Source organism: Copadichromis virginalis, linkage group LG12 (assembly GCF_057382275.1).
Source record: "Copadichromis virginalis isolate Kocher_CV1m ecotype Utaka linkage group LG12, C_Virginalis_male_GT1.1, whole genome shotgun sequence".
Lineage (NCBI taxonomy): Eukaryota > Metazoa > Chordata > Actinopteri > Cichliformes > Cichlidae > Copadichromis > Copadichromis virginalis.
The window spans coordinates 17,492,799-17,509,704 of record NC_140629.1 but is presented as its reverse complement, the minus strand read 5'-3'; the positions used below and the strand labels follow the sequence as shown (position 1 = coordinate 17,509,704).

At 42.8% G+C, this 16,906-nt stretch overlaps 1 protein-coding gene across 1 annotated transcript in view; it reads right to left on the bottom strand.

Moving 5' to 3' along the window:
* Positions 1–16,906, bottom strand: part of cemip2 (cell migration inducing hyaluronidase 2) — a 32,110-nt gene that overhangs the window by 14,219 nt on the left and 985 nt on the right. Inside the window, exons 2-8 of the mRNA XM_085475089.1 lie at positions 14,820–15,174; positions 14,588–14,728; positions 13,855–14,422; positions 11,050–11,219; positions 10,101–10,292; positions 8,891–9,060; positions 7,242–7,454 (exon numbers count right to left, since the gene is read on the bottom strand). Of these exons, the coding sequence (XP_085331215.1) occupies positions 7,242–7,454; positions 8,891–9,060; positions 10,101–10,292; positions 11,050–11,219; positions 13,855–14,422; positions 14,588–14,728; positions 14,820–15,156 (1,791 nt within the window). The 5' untranslated portion in view covers positions 15,157–15,174. The remainder of the gene's footprint in view (positions 1–7,241; positions 7,455–8,890; positions 9,061–10,100; positions 10,293–11,049; positions 11,220–13,854; positions 14,423–14,587; positions 14,729–14,819; positions 15,175–16,906) is intronic.

Here is a 16,906-nt window from a genome sequence, read left to right as displayed (position 1 = left end):
GGCTATGGCTCTCTACATCCTCTAGCATAGCAGTCCCCAACCCCCGGGCCTCGGACCGGTACCGGTCCGCGAGTCGTTTGCTACCGGGCCGCGAGAGTTGAGGCTCGGGTGTGAAATGTATGGTTTTCAGTGTTATTTTGTTATTGTTTTTATCGTTAACTCTGTTTTCCTGGGACTGTTCACGTGTGTTATGAATAAATCTTCCTTTTTTCGGTACAGGTACTAGTTTTATTTTGTTGTATTTATCCGCGACACCTTAAAAGCCGGTCCGTGAAAATATTGTCGGGCATAAACCGGTCCGTGGCACAAAAAAGGTTGGGCACCGCTGCTCTAGCAGGCCATTACATGGAGAAACCTTTTGAATACAAGCGCGCTGATCCACACAGGTGTGCACACGGGTGTTCACTGTTCATAGACATAAACTACACCTTTATTGGCTGCTACGTCAAAGCACATTGTGCGCTGTCGGTCCTGCTTGCTACACAACAACATTCAATATTTAGTATTTACTGCTGTTTACACTTAGCTAGATTAATGTGATGGTGTTGTGTTTTGCTTGTTTTCTCTCAACAGGTGATCCAGGAGATTTTTTTTCTCTTCTTTCTCTTTTTAAGTGCCCTTTCTCACTGTCCCTCTTCCCTTCTGTTTTTCTTTTCCTTCATCTTTCTTTCTCCCTTTCCTATCCCTCAGTCATGTCTGTCCCATCTGTAACAACTGAAAATAAAATAAAATAAATAATAGGGGTGCAACGATACTGGTATCGATATTGAACCGTTCGATACAGTGCTTTCGGCTTTCGGCACATGTTGGATGTGCCATGCAATGCTCAATTACATGGGTGGGAACTAGTGTGTTAGCGCAGTTAGCTCGTTAATGTGTTGGCCTTCTAGCCCCACGCAGGGGTAGCTCGTTAACGGAGATTTGCCGTGTTGTGGCGTTAACGTCATTTCAACGAGATTAACGCTGACAGCACTAGTGGAAACACAACGAATATGACTGCACATTTACGCCGACATCATCCTAGTGCAAAGACAAGTGGAAGCAGACAAAAACAACAAGCATGCATGCTACAAACTTTACCCGAGTCATTTAGACAGCCGTTAGCACATGATTCTCCTTATGGGGACCTGATATGTTTAATATTGTGGCGAGCTCAGACAAGGAGGAGACTGAGGTGTCGTTTGGTCTTGCTTCCCGTGAGCTAGCCAGGGAGCACAGCCGTTTATTGACATCTGCAGAAGAACACTGCCGCTAGCTAACTGCTCAGCGCAGCAACCACAGCAACAACAACAACACAGAGAGCGCCCTCTGACCCCGGAAGGACACACCGTCGCAGCGAGAGGGCGTCACCCGTCACTATGGCAACATAAACAAAACATAACTGTACAAACAGAACCCCGAACAGTCCTGACCCGCTACATAGCCCCCCACCTAAGGGGTCAGTCGTCCCCGACGACCCCATTGCCCCACACAAAGTCCTGCAAATGTCCAGGTGCCTTCTTTTGGCGCACCGGCCGGTCACGACCAGCGGGGGAAAAGTCATTCGGGTCAGAACATGGGGTGCCACCATCATCCCACTTCTGACACCAATGTGGCGAGCTCAGACAACGAGGAGACGGAGGTGTCGTTTGGTCTTGCTTCCCGTGAGCTAGCCAGGGAGCACAGCCGTTTATTGACATCTGCAGAAGAACACTGCCGCTAGCTAACTACTCAGCGCGGCAACCGCACAGCAACAACAACAACACACAAGGCGCCCTCTGACCCCGGAAGGACACACCGTCGTAGCGAGAGGGCGTCACCCGTCACTATGGCAACATAAACAAAACATAACTGTACAAACAGAACCCCGAACAGCCCTGACCCGCTACAATATGCTGCTAAGAATATAGCCCAGAAGAAGCGTATAGTTTTTATTTTGGAAAGAGCCATTTCTCTGTAATAAACTCTCTTTTCCAAAGATGAGTGATTCCTCAATCAGATACAGGTGTTACCGCGCCAGATCCGCGACCCCGAACCGTAGTAAGGAAACCTCTGGCAGTTACTTGAAGGTTCCGTAACTGACTCGTAGCCGGTCTTGTGCCAAAAAGTGATTGTCTGCCAAAAACTGATTTCCAGTGTTTCTGTGTATTTTTTATGTGTAATATCTTTACGTATGTTCGTAAATAGACTTCGGTGAACAGGGGATACAAAGGGGTTACATAAAGAATTAAAACATTATCTGTTTTTTAAGTATCCTTACAACTTGTACTTACATTATAACCAATCCGGTCCTTTATCCCCACTTAAAATATTTTTACAGAACTATTGTAATATTTGCTGCCATTTCTGCTGTCCTGTTGGGCAACTTACTCTTACAAAATACATTTTTAATGTTAATGAGATTTTTTTTTACTGCATAAATAAAGGTTATATAAAAGTCGCTGCCAAAAACTGATTGCGGCTTGTATCTTGCTACACGAATGTTGTTTGTGGCTCAAGATGACTTTATGTCATCCATAAGGGATGCATTTGACATATGTTTAACATATTATAGCCCAACAAGTTACTTATAGCACTTTAAATATGAGCAATCGCTTTTTGGCAAATACCGGAAATCAGTTTTTGGCAGACAATCACTTTTTGGCACAACACCGGAAACAGCTTACTATACAGGTCATCTCCGCTAGCAAAAAGATCGAAGGAGGCGTAGGAAACTGCTTCACCGAACTTTATTTCTTCTCTAAGGCACGAACACCGCGTACAGTGGGCTGAAACAGTTTACTCACAGCGAGCATCGCCGACACAACTCTGGCTGTCGAGGGAGTTATTATATTCCTTTTATTTATTTTCTTTTCGTCTCTTCTGTAGCTAACCGTTACTTTTTCCCCTTCTGCGCTCTCTCTCTTCACACACACACCAGGCAGTCCCGCTACACACATCCCGAATACATTTCCCATCAGGCTTCATCCTTAAAGGGCCATGCCTGTAACACAGGGCTTGCAAAATCGCTAGCCCGACGTCCCGGGGCTAGCGATTTTTCCAGTCGTACTACCAAAATCTATCTCTGCCCTGCCCGTCGGGCTATTGTAGGAAGTAAAAATATATGTCAATGCTTTTGCATTCTTTCGGAAATGTAGCTGGGTAATTATGTCATTGGCATCGGTGAGCCACTGTCAATATGTGACATATTGAAATCGCGTTTGAATTTGCGCTTGTTTTTTGCTTTCACTTTGCAAATGTCCAGGTGCCTTCTTTTGGCGCACCGGCCAGTCACGACCGGCGGGGGAAAAGTCACTCGGGTCAGAACATGGGGTGCCACCATCATCCCACTTCTGACACCAATGTGGCGAGCTCAGACAACGAGGAGACGGAGGTGTCGTTTGGTCTTGCTTCCCGTGAGCTAGCCAGGGAGCACAGCCGTTTATTGACATCTGCAGAAGAACACTGCCGCTAGCTAACTGCTCAGGGCGGCAACCGCACAGCAACAACAACAACACACAAGGCGCCCTCTGACCCCGGAAGGACACACCGTCGCAGCGAGACGGCGTCACCCGTCACTATGGCAACATAAACAAAACATAACTGTACAAACAGAACCCCGAACAGCCCTGACCCGCTACAATATGCTGCTGAAAATATAGCCCAGAAGAAGCGTATAGTTTTTATTTTGGAAAGAGCCATTTCTCTGTAATAAACTCTCTTTTCCAAAGATGAGTGATTCCTCAATCAGATACAGGGCTCGCAAAATCGCTAGCCCGACGTCCCGGGGCTAGCGAGTTTTCCAGTCGGGCTACCAAAATCTATCTCTGCCCTGCCCGTCGGGCTATTGTAGGAAGGAAAAATATATGTCAATGCTTTTGCATTCTTTCGGAAATGTAGCTGGGTAATTATGTCATTGGCATCGGTGAGCCACCGTCAATATGTGACATATTGAAATCGCGTTTGAATTTGCGCTTGTTTTTTGCTTTCACTTTGCAATCGTGTGAACTATGTATAGAGAGCGACATCACTGAGTGATGATAATTTGCGCACCAATTCCTCTGACATCGTCTTATCAATCGTTAGCTTACTATGCAAACATGACAAGTGAAATTTCCTGCAGCAAGCTTAAACATATGAGAGGTTGATCGCGCAGAGAATCGCTGACGGTTATGTGTGTGTGTGTGTGTGTAAAAGCAGCAGGATATATATTTTAGTTCTGCTGAGCCAAATAAGACAGGTCAGGGTGAAGAAGTGACAGCCAAAGAAAAGCTTACCACAAAACGGAAAAGTTATGACAAATCAGACTATAAGGTAAAAAGAAAGTGCAGCTTTATGGTTTCATGGACAAAAGAATCTCTGTGGCTGCAATATGACGAGCTAAATAACCAGGGATGCACATAAGTGGTCCGCAGGTGCGCATTCGCTGTCAAAGAAAAAAAAAAGAAAAAAGAAAAAAAACGCGCACAAGATATGAAGTTGCAACACGTGTTTGCATACATAAGATTTTCTGGAGGAGGACAGACATTTGTTTAAAACTCTTAAAGATGTCGAAGAAGCTCCTTTAAGCAATTACTTTGGTGTTCCTCCACCTCCAAAGAAATGTCAGAAGGAGTCCGAACCACAAAAGAAGCGCGTATTCTCGGAAAAGTGGTTGCAGGAGGTGATCTGGCTTCAAACAAATGATGAACGCACAGAGATGTGGTGCGGAATGTGCCGTGAAAATCCCACTCTAGCGGACAAAAACAGTGCTTTTTATATGGACGCAAACGCGCGTTGCAACTTCTTATCTGGTGCGCGTCTTTTATTTTGACAGCGAATGCGCACCTGCGGACCACTTATGTGCACCAGTGTAAATAACATAATGTTCTGCCGGGTGTGTTGTTGGTTTTCTCTCGATTTCTGAGTCGACAAGCGCCTTTGTTACTGGGACCAGTCATTTAAAAAAAGGCCCCCATTAGAAGCCATGAGAAATGCAAGAAATGCATTATTGCTCAGTCTGCAATATCTTTCCCAGAACAAACACCAATTGCAAATAACATACTAAAAATAAACCTGAAAAATCTGTTTATAACAGCGTACTATGTTGCAAAGAGTGAACTACCACTGGCAAAATTTAGCAGTCTTTGCAAACTTCAAAAAGCAAATGGCCTAGATCTTGGTTCCACTTGTCTCTTACCCGTGACTTCAGTGGAAATTTTAAATTCAGGATCTGACACAGACTGATTCATGTTCTACACAGTTCTTACAAGTTCATAGAAATTTCTGTTCAATTAGAACCAAGTATTTGAGTTGATGATTGTAATTTTTATACAATATTATACTTTAATGTATAATATTGTAAAGGAAACAAAACAGGAAACAAAACATCAATCAAAAAATTGCTCTCTTTTTTTATTCGGACTACTTACATTTATTTTGGGCTACCAAAAACTGAAGAGTCCCTGCCCGAAGGGCTACCAGGGATTTTGAAATTTTGAGAGCCCTGAGATATATTTATTTTTTTTAATTACTTTTGTTTCAGCAACATTAAATTTAAAAACTGTACTTTTGAGTTAAAATATATATTTATAATTTTAATAAATGACAAATTAAAAAGGCATGAACATTTTTTTTGTATCGAAAAAAATATCGAACCGTGACACCAAAGAATCGAACCGAACCGTGAATTTTGTGTATCGTTGCACCCCTAATAAATAATAACAACAAAGGTTGATCAAATGGACCAATACAGCAAGGCTGTGATGATCCATTTGGCAAAGTAAATCCATTGGGTATCCTTGTTGGTCTTCAGACAACAATTCTGACGGCTAAAGAACCAAATGGGACAGGCAAAAAAAAAAATAATAAAAAAAAAAGCAACACAACATGCCACAATCTAAAGAAACACCTAGGAAACAAAGTCACTGACATCTGTCAGTCTGGAAAGGGTTACGATGCAATATCTAAGGCTTTGGGACTCCAGTGAAACATGATGGGAACTATTATACACAAATGGAAAAAACTTTGTGAACAGTGATGAAGCATCGACAACTCATCCAGAAGATCACGAAAGAACCCAGAACAACATCAAGCTTCTACATGTCTCGCTTAAAGTCAGAGTTTATGATTCATCAATGAGAAAGAGACTGGGCAACGATGGCAGCCATGGGAGAGTTCAAGACAAAAACTGACCAAAAAGAACATGAAGGCTCGTCTCACATTTACCAAAAAACATTTGATTATCCCAAAGACTTTTGGGAAAATATTCTGTGGACTGACGAGACAAAAGCTGAACTTTTTGAAGGTCTGAGTCCCGTTACATCTGGCATAAAACTAAAACAGCATTTCACATAACACCTCATACTAACAGTAAAATATGGTGGTGGTAGTGTGCTGGTCTGGGAATGTTTTGCTGCCTCGGGGCCTGGAAGACTTGCTGTGGTAAATCTAACCATGAATTCTGCTGTCTACCAAAACATCTGTTTTCATCAAAGAATCTGTTCGTGACCTCAAGCTGGAGCACACTTGGGTTCTGCAGCAGGACAATGATCCAAAACACACCAGCAACTCCACCTCTGAATGGCTTAAGAAAAAAAAGGAGACTTTGGAGTGACCTGAATCAGACTAAGATGCTGTAGTACAAGTGTAAAAAGCAAGTTAATGTTCGAAAAACCTTAAACGTGGCTGAATTACAACAATTCTGAAAAGATAAGTGGGCCAAACACCCCCCACAGTGCTCTAAAAGACTCAATACCAGTTATTGGAAACGCTTTATTGCAGTTGTTGCTTCTAAGGGTGGCCCAGCCAGTTATTAGGCTTAGGTTCAATCGCTTTTTCACACGGAGGCATGTAGGTTTGGAATTTTTTTCCCCTTAATAAAACATCTTAATTTAAAAACTACAATTTGTGTTTCATTTCGTAATCTAATATTTAAATGTGTTTGATGATCTGGAACATTTAATTGTGTCAAACATACAAAAACAGGAAATTAGGAAAAGGCCAAACACACCACTGTATATTAAAAACTTCTACATCTTTCTAAAGAGACTAAGATATTCTATAAGTGTGAAAGAGATGGAACAGGAAAGGTTGAGAGTGAATATAAAGGAGATGGGGAAAAAGAAAAGTGGATGCAAGCCTTTACAGTAATCAGGCGTTGGAGGATACAGTTGATGAGCTTTGTGACAAACCACCAGTTTCCCACAATATGCTGCTCATTATTAACACTATGACTCATGTATGGTTTTCTACATTCTCACATACAGTGACGTATTCAACACATTTTAAAAGGCTTTACTAACCAGCAGGCCGTTGGTGGCGTGGATGGTGAGACAGCGGGAGAAGGAGTGGTGTATGGAGAGTCCGTCCACAAAGGTGGCCTCTGCGTAGCCTCCCTTCTGGTCGACATCCCCACACATGTGGAAGTGGAGGGGGTAGCGGCTTGTTCTAGCCTGCTGACCCATGTTCTTTAACTCCACGTAGGACAGATGCACTGATGAGAAGTTACTGAGAATCTGTAGGTGTTGAGGAGAGAGTACAATGAGCTCCCACCCACGACAAAAGCAAATGACGCCGGACTTGTGGTCCGCGTAACAAATGCTGGCTGACTAAAGTAATAAATTAAACCATTACAACTGTCTGCGTTCGCCAGTGACCGCACTGGGATATAAACTTTAGCCCATCTGGCACCGCGCTCTGTGAGTCGAGCCGTTTCAAAACCCCTGATGCTGGTGAGTAAGCCGTGAATTACAGAAGCATAAATTAAAAGTTACGCACGCACAGAGATGCGCACAGCACATAGTCACACATGAATGCATACAAATAAAACGATACAAACAAATGTTCAGTGCTGTCTAGGAGGTCTTTTTTGTGGGTATGGCAAAATCAGCAGGATCTGGTTTCTGTTAAGAAGGTATTGGCCAACCCTTTCAGCTCACTGAAACTCAAGTACGCACAGTAAACACTGACCCTCACCCTCGCTTACATAAACACACACACACGAACTAATTGTTTCAACAGTAGATTCCACTCCACAGAGTCAACCTGACTTAAAATAAGAGAAAGGGCAACTCACTGGACAGATAAATTGAAACATGAAACGCATGGTGCTGAACTGTGCTAAACTCGATTTGGCAGACATGACAGATGGCTTTTTGCCGGCATGGAAGGCCTAATTACAAAGAAAACGCTGACTTTTCAGCTTCATGTGTCCGTCTGGTGTACTTTGAGGTTACAGTTAGAAAGCTGTTAACATGGAAACAAAGTCTTTTGTTTAGCACATGGGGGGCAAATTACATAGACTCTGAGGAATGTTTACGTCCATTTGCCACCAATTTGAATGAAATCATACAAAATTACAGTGAGCTCACCGACTACACTGGGACCCATGCTAGACAGCAGAGATAAATCTACATGTTTAATCCTCATGTGCCTGCTGCGTTTGCAGTTTGTGCTGAGCCTTCTGAAGAAGAGTCTTTCATATAGATTCAAACAGAAACTGTGATGGTAAACAACACCTCTCACATAGGCCAGTACACAAATGTAGAATGTATGCACCGTTCATCTTCACAGTGAGGAAACTGTCAAACAGACTCTGAATAGCAACCTTTAACAGGAAAGAACAGTCATGCCACCTCATGCAGAAAGATCGGCACAAAGTAAATGTGCAATAAATTTACACACAGTCTTGTTTTCATATCTCTGTGGGGACATCTAATTGACATAAAGCTTTTTCTAGCCGCTTACCCTAACCATCAAAAATGAATGCCTAATCCTAACCATAATCAAAACCTAATTGTAACCCTGACACTAAAACCACATTTTGAGTCTCAAAAATGCCTTCAAACTCATGTCAACAGGCATTTTATCCCCACTGTTGGTCCCCACAAATATAGTATCATTCCAATTTTTGGTCCTCTTAAAGATATCTAAACATGGTACACATGCATACCTTGATGTGGCCTCCAAAGGTGTCATGGTTGTAGAACTGACACATGTTGTCTCCGTAGCAGGAGTTTTCCATTTCTCCATAAATGAGAATGTTTCTGGATAGGAGACCCACTTCGGCACGCATGTCGATGCCATCTATGATCTCTCCGGTATGGTTATACTGAGGCTTCCCTGAGCAGCACAGACAGATAAAACTAGAGGTCAAAATACTACAACAAGGAGAAATTCTTAAAACTCTTAAAGAAAAATATGTACAGAAACCATGAAACGGGTGCAAGTTGTTACTTTGTGTGAAAGCAAATTAGAAGTATGGCGACAGAAACATTTAATTAAACATCACAGCAACACGATTTGGTTTCTGAGGCGGGACAAGTCATACTAAAACACTACAATAACGGCTTGCTTGTGTTTAGATGATGCATCACCTAGCACCCTTTCAACTGTAAACCACATTTAGCGCGTATGGCAGCTCCCGCTCAAACATTAACTAACCACACCCCAAAGAGTACCCACCAAACCAACACACATGTAAAAGCAAAAGTAATCAAACACGTATGAAACATCATTCATCAACACACAAAATACTCTCTGCCACAGATGGTATGTGGCAGCTCAGGCCTTCAACCGTTCAGCCTTTCCTGGTAACAGAAACACTAAATTCAGCCCACACACACACACACACATAATAACACACCCTTCTCTCCAGGAAGGGAGTTGACAACAGAGGAATGAGATCAGGAAACATGTCTGATAAAAAGATGGACAAACTGCGAAACTGTCAGTGTAGTTTATTAACGTAACAATAGAAAACAGGAGGAGGTGAAGAAGGGGTGATGCATCCAAATCCATAAACCGCCCCGTGGTTATAATAAGATGGCCCTGCTTTTAAAAGAAATAAGCTGACAGTCTCTCCTTAGCATTTTCCAATAATCTTACGTCACCATAACAGCTGAAAAGGAAATGAGATCCCGCCGGACCGAAGGATTAATGGCCCTACGTCTACTAATCACATTTATTAACTACAAAGGAGCATAAGTGATTTTTTACTAGTCTTCACACAGGTTTTGTAAAAATGAAATGTTTCTCTACATCAGTTCCTATTTGTACTGTTTGTGACAGTAGCTCCCAAACACCAAGAAATAACCCTTCAGGGCAAATACTGACACAGCTGAAGAAACCAATGGCCGTCTCTCTCTCTCTCTCTCTCTCACCTTGTATCTTGACCTGTCGGCTGTTACAGTGAGGGCAGGGCAGCAGGGTAAACTCTTCAGCCTGGTGCATTGAGTAGTCCGTGCTAGCAACTACAATGCGATCCCCTGGTAGCCATGTCTGTTGCACTTCATCCTGCAGGTTTAGCACCACCTGGTCCACAGCATCCACCTGGAAGCCTGCAGTAGGGACACCTGAGGGGTACAGAAGAATATTGGATTTTAAATGAAACAAAAGGTCCAGCACAGCACGACAGAGGGAGGAAGGCTAACGCTTTGTAGTCTTCTGTAATTAAAGAAAACATTGATTTGACTTCTAGCACAAGATTGTTGACATAAAGGCTTTCCACTAGAAGAAAAAAAAGTAATCTATAAAGATAACTATTGAAGGGAGTAAAAAAGTGACGGCTCCCTGTTAAGGGCGGGCCGTGAGTTTGTGGCATTCCCAAAAAGTCTTTTTAAAATAAAAGCCATTTAGAGTGTCACACATTGATTCATTACCATCTTATTTTGAAATAAATAAATAACCAAGGACCAGACTGCAGTGACCTCACAGCTCATTATGGCAACAAGTACAAATACCCCAGCTAACTAGAGCTCATGTTCTAATTGCTAGTTAGCCAACATTAGCCTGGTCACAGCAGGGTAAATGTGTTCTTTAGCAGGTATTTCTTTGATGTTTCTGCCTTATTTTCCCACTGGGCATGGTTTTCAGAGTATGGCACGTTGCACTTTACTTAAGAATTTAAAAAGGTCATGGTAGAAAGCAAAGGTCAGAGAAAATAATAATAAATTGAATTGCCATGCACGCATCTCTATAAAACTGTGTTCTGAAAAAATTCATTTCCACTGAGCACTAATTCAGACTTAAGCTTCTCAAAAGTTCACGAGAAAGCAAGAATTAATTAGGAATAAATAGTTGAGATTCGTTTTGGATTTCGTTATTTCTTACCAGTCTTCCACTCGCTATAGGCAGTGACCGAGAAACCCACTCCATTAACAGTGGTGAAGTTCCGTCTTGCCAGAGCTCTTCCTCCTGTGTCATGGTTTTCGTGTTCCCTAACATCCTCCGAGCATGATGCATTTCCACCGCCTATCACAGAAACCAAAGCCCACGCCTGCCTGGAAAGACCGAAGGAGTTAAAAGGAAGGTCGCAGAGAAAATGGAAAAGAAGAGGAAGTCATGAGTTTCACATTATTTTCGAAGAAATCATAATTTAAAAAATAAATAAATAAATTAAAAAAAAAAAAAAAAAAGAGCTTAAAGCCTAGCTGCAACTAATAATCGACACCCATTACTGGTTCATTATCACATAACTACTTCTAATAATGTTACCTGTGCATATTTGCTTAGTCAGTGATGGTGTTTTAGACCCTGTACTTTAACCACATTCTTACAGACTGACATAAAACCACGTGTATTGAGTGATAAATGTAGCTGTAGCTATTTCCACAGACAATGCAAATTGCAGACACTGTGCTCATTGACAAAAGCAAATGTCTGCGATAAGCATGAAGCAGGAGAGTGGGTCAAAAGCAAGAAAGTGAATATCAGAGAATGTCAAAATACATTTAAGCGAAAAAGTAGAAAACCAGCGGATATCACACAAGTCAGGGGATTATTGAAATAATTAAGGGAAAATTTAGGAAGGGATGGGTGGATGTGTTAAAGCTATATTTGTTTTAACTTTTGTTCCAGGTCCTCCCTATCCAAGATGCCAAGAAAGCTTATTTTAAATGAGATTACAATGATTCAATAAGGAGAGGCTGGAATCATTTGAGCAAAGCAGCTCGAGGGTGTGGATGGCGTTTAACACTGGCTGGGCTTTTGAGGGTGTGCGATCTAAAATAAGACAGCACAGTATGAGACATACAGTCTTGGATATTGCGAATATCATGCCCTTAGCTTCTCAAGAATGGCTTCCTGCTTTTCTCTTTTTTCCCCCCTCATGAATACCAAAAACATTTCATGGCAGCTGCTCTAGTCTACTTATAAACTTTCAAGATTTTATCAGGCTGACCAATACGCCTTTCAAACACAATTTACCATTCATGCAACCCGTGGAACTGTATCTGGGTCGGCAGTTGTCCATCCAGACTCAATCAAAGTGATCTTGTTTCCACCGAGCAGTTGCTTGGCTCATTGCACGCGGTAAACAAACCCAGAGTCAACTCTATACTTAACCTCTTCAGCTCCATTTTATCTGGAAGTAAAGGGAATCTACAGCCAATCCTGCCACTCATGTCATATCTGAAGATGACATGATAAAAGATGATTCAAGTGCGTTAATAATGCCAGTGTTTACCTGGGGGAAAAAAACCCAACATATCTTAATATAAACAGCAGTTTGTACTCCAATTCACCAAAGACCCTCTATCTGTTTAAAATAATTCATCTTGCTGGCATAATCACAGTCTTCTACAAAGGTGTCTTTTTGTAGATGTGAGTCACTGTGACATGGAACAGCACATCTCAGTGATACACAAACAGGATCCATCTGGGGCATCCACTCTTGTCTTTCATTAGAGCCACAGCGTGTGACTTTCTGCAAACTGACCTGCTGCTGCCTGTGTGCATGTTTGCTCAGTAAATCAGAGCTGAGTCAGATGGTTAAAGACGCAACAAAGGGAGGGGAAAAAAAAAAAAGGATCCTTTTTTTATTATTATTTTCGTCATACCCTTGATTTGGTAATCAACCTTTGACAACATCATTGTTTAACTGGAACTGCTAATGTGTGGGGGCCAGAGGTGAACTCACTATAGACCACTATGAATGCGTGTTTCTCGTGTTTGAGTACTGTCCTGAGACACTGTGGTTAAAAGACAGAGGGGTCACATGCAAGAAGCAGCGGCTAACAGATTTGTGCATCGCTGTAAGGAAGGATGGGCGGACCCACCGAAATAAACCTGTGGAAATTAAATCAAATATAAGCTGGAGGTCACAAGATATGCACGCTGGTAAAGCACTGACGCAAATGACAATAAACTGCTGAGAAAATCTGCAACACCACTCCCTCCTCCATCTCCACGAGAAGGCATTCATTATAATGCTTAATCCTGTAACCCATCTCTCACAGCCACAGCAAAATAAACAAACAAAGCAAAAAACACTTTGTGACTTGTGTGATTTCAGTACATGATAAACTGTAGTCTGAAGCTATAAAAACCAACAGTAAGAGGATTAGAAGAAACAGTCTTAACGCACAAACCTAACTTCCAACAACCACTTCATGCGCTCTATAGTCTGATCCTGCCGCGCCACTCTAGATTTGAGGGAAACCGCTTCAAAAGTCAAGTCCTGAGCCACATGCTCCAGTGTGGTGGCATTAAGGTTATGGGCAGCCACGAACTCAGTCTAATCCTGTCTTTTTGTTAGCTTTATAAGGCATCACCTCATGTGACCATGACTGGACCTGGTTCTTCTGAAGGGCAAAAAAAAAAATAAAATCTCCTTAGTTGCCACATTTTTGTACAAATCCTGGAAAACACTGTGCATGACCCTGTTATCCTGTACATGTTTCCTTTTTCTGGTGAAGCAGTGACACAAAGGAAACAGGAACTACGACTGATTCAAAGGAACATCCTAAATGAACAGAAAGCCAAGTAAAAAAAAAGGAAAAAAAAGGCATTTTTCCAGGGAGGCTGGATGTGAGACAAAAAGCTTGAGGAAAGTATTGATGCGTCAAAGGTGACTGGGTTTAGTTTAACTGGTGACCACAAACACAGATGATTCACAGCTTTGCCGGCAGCGTTTACCTGTACTGGAGATCCAGAACAAATCTGCTGCCGAGTTTCTCTTTGATGACCTCCCTGGTTTCTGGCCCAAGATTTCTCTCGGCAGAGTCTCCCACGGCGAGAGTGACAATTCGGCCCACCGGAAGGGAGCGAAGCAGCTGGGCGAGCCGCTGGCTGTCGTTGCGGGAATCGTACGTGTCGTAGCGTTCTGAGAACAGCAGAGCGGCCGTGTCCGGGTCCACCACGCGCAGGTGGATGCCTCGGCTGAAGTTTCGCTGGAAGGCATAACCCCCCGTGGCCACCCCAGACGCCGGGATGCTTCTGGTTAACAGAGACCAGGAAACTCTCTCAGTCCCGTGTACCTCCAGAGTTCCACCGGCTTTCACGCCAATGAACTTGCGGCCAAATGCGGGGACCTCGGAGACAGCCTCGCTGTCGGAACGGCCCATGAGGGCAATGATAGCATGGGAACGGTAGCGACATTTCGGCGAACCGATGTGAAGGGCGCCACCTTCTTCTATGAGGATGTGATGTGTTCTCAATGTTATGTTTTTGGAGCCGTCATGGCTGTCTGCAAAAACTACCCGACCTGTGAGAAGTCAAAGAAAACACGTTTAGTTCATTCTTGCTGTATGTTCCATCCAAAAGTTCATAAACTGAGCTTTAATAATAACAACTGGGTTACTGTGACTCAATCTGTGTTACATCTCTAAAAGCTACTTTACAAAAGTCAGACACCTTGTGATGTGCCTACCTCCTGATTGGATGGTAAGTGAGCGTAAGGTAGCAGAAGCATCCAGTCTAAACAAATCTCCTCTCCTGACAATGACAGCCCGCTGGGGTTGGTGACCTGGATTCCAGTTACTGAGAGATGGGTTGTGATCTGGGCAATTCTCTGTAAATATGAACAGAAAGATGTACACAAAGATGTTTAAAAGTCATACAGAAATGGTTAAGAAGCCTGGAAATTCATAATAAATAATCACCATCTAACTCAGGACCACTACTGAGGCTAAGGACAAGGATAAGAGTGAGGAAGAAAGCCCCCAGCGACACTCCACAGCAGATCAGAGTCTTCTTTCTTAGCTTTTGCTGGAGCCTCTGCGCATCCTCCCTACGCTGGTTCTCTTCTGACAAGGTGACCCTTGTTTGTCGCCCCAGCGGCGGGCCATGAGGTTTTATCGGTGGAGGCGGAGGCGTTTTGGCATGTGGCATCGAGCGGACTGGAGCCACTCGTCCGGGGACATAACCCGGGCACCTCTGGCTGCCCTGAGGTGGAGGCACAAAGACCGGGAACCTGCTGGGGCCATCACTAGTCGGCATGGTATACGTGTCTGCTACCTGAAAGACGATCGATGAGAAAGAGGGCAGAAGAAGAATAAGTGGCAAGGACTGTACACAAAGCATCAATAATTTTGTTTCAAATGAGCTTTTACTTATGGTTGGTTTACAGAAAATCTTGAAAAAGAAAGATTTTCTGCTGTCAGTCACAACCAACTTTGGAAAAGGTCATATACAAAATCAAGTTTGTTGTTTTAAAGTTTGGTTTGTATTTTAATATACAGACTGTTCAGCTGGAAGTACAAAGGTACCATCAGGCAGGCTTGGTGTTTAAGGATGAAACTAGGAGAAACTTAAAAAGAGGTCAAAGTGAAGGAAGACAATAAAAGCGTGTAAAAACAATAGGAGGTAAGAAATAAAACAGGCTGATTCTAGGGAAACGGGCAATAACCCACAAAGCATCTCACTCCAGGACCCCCAGGTAAAGATCTTCAGAGTGGCACTCAAAGGCACTATTAATCTACTCCTCCAGACAAGTTTGGCTTGAACCAGCGTGATATGGGCTGCTCATGTCCACAGTAACGAAGGAGGTCGTGAATAATGGATCACCACATTCTTCAGACTATGTTAACACAGCCAACAGATGGCACCAATTACAGTAGGAAGGAGGAGAGCGCTCTAGTCCCAGTCAGTCTGTGCTCGGGAGAAAGTAGCACAAAGCGAACCGAAGACATGGACGCTCAGTCGTCTCTCACTCAAGAGGACGTTAAATCAAAAGTATTTTTCCTGCGTCAAGGAAATTCTGTGAAACTCCAAAGACAAGTTATCAGGAACCTAAAGGAAAACAATCACCAACATTGTGATGAATTTTTAACTCGCTTTATTAATTGGGGTTTATTTACTCAAAAAGAAATGTGTTTAGATCCTCAACTCCTGTTTTGGTGCCTTTACTGTATGAGGACCAATCATGCTTACTCGCTTAGTCATTCCCCCGAAGCGTTACTGTGCGCCAGGAAAAACTCTGACTGGCTTTGAACAAATTTTCCTGGAGACTTGCTTTCATCTTATAGCCTTAAACCAAGCATTTATGCACAAAAGTGCACAACATGAAGCGACGAGGACACTCCCTGTTGTTCTGTAAAAAGACCTGACCCATGTCCCACAACACAGTGGGTCATGGGCGTAACTAAAGTACACACAAACATGCAGAGAGAAATATGTGGGCACACCTGCACGCACAAACACGCAGGGGTAGAGGACATGAGTGTGCAGAAAAAAGGCTTCTATACCACTTTTTGTAAACAGAAGTGCTCACTGTAATAACATCGCTGCTTGCCCTTTCTAGATTTTTTTTAAACAATAATGTCAACAAGTGCACATTTTCTTAGAGAAATTAGTGATTGTGATCATGGGTCTCTTTTATATTGAGCCAAATCAAATACACCCCAAAAATGATGATTTTAGTGTTTTAAATCTATCAGTGCTTCACACCAGTGCCAAGCCACAAACACACAAAATGACCACTGTCTTGACAGGCCATCTTGTCATCATTTTAGACCAGAGAGCAACAATAAACCTCTTCTACGCATAAACAAAGCCATGTAGGAACAATCAAGGACTGTTCAGACAAAAGCTCAGTCATTCATCTAAGCTTTAAAATAAACTGGGCAGAACAGCAGGTGGTTCGCCCACTTCAACTTGAAGTATCCCATTACAATACCATTCCCCACCTAAACATAAGATGGGGAATGAGTCTTCAGAAGCAGATCTCTGGCTATGTTTTTACTCCAAA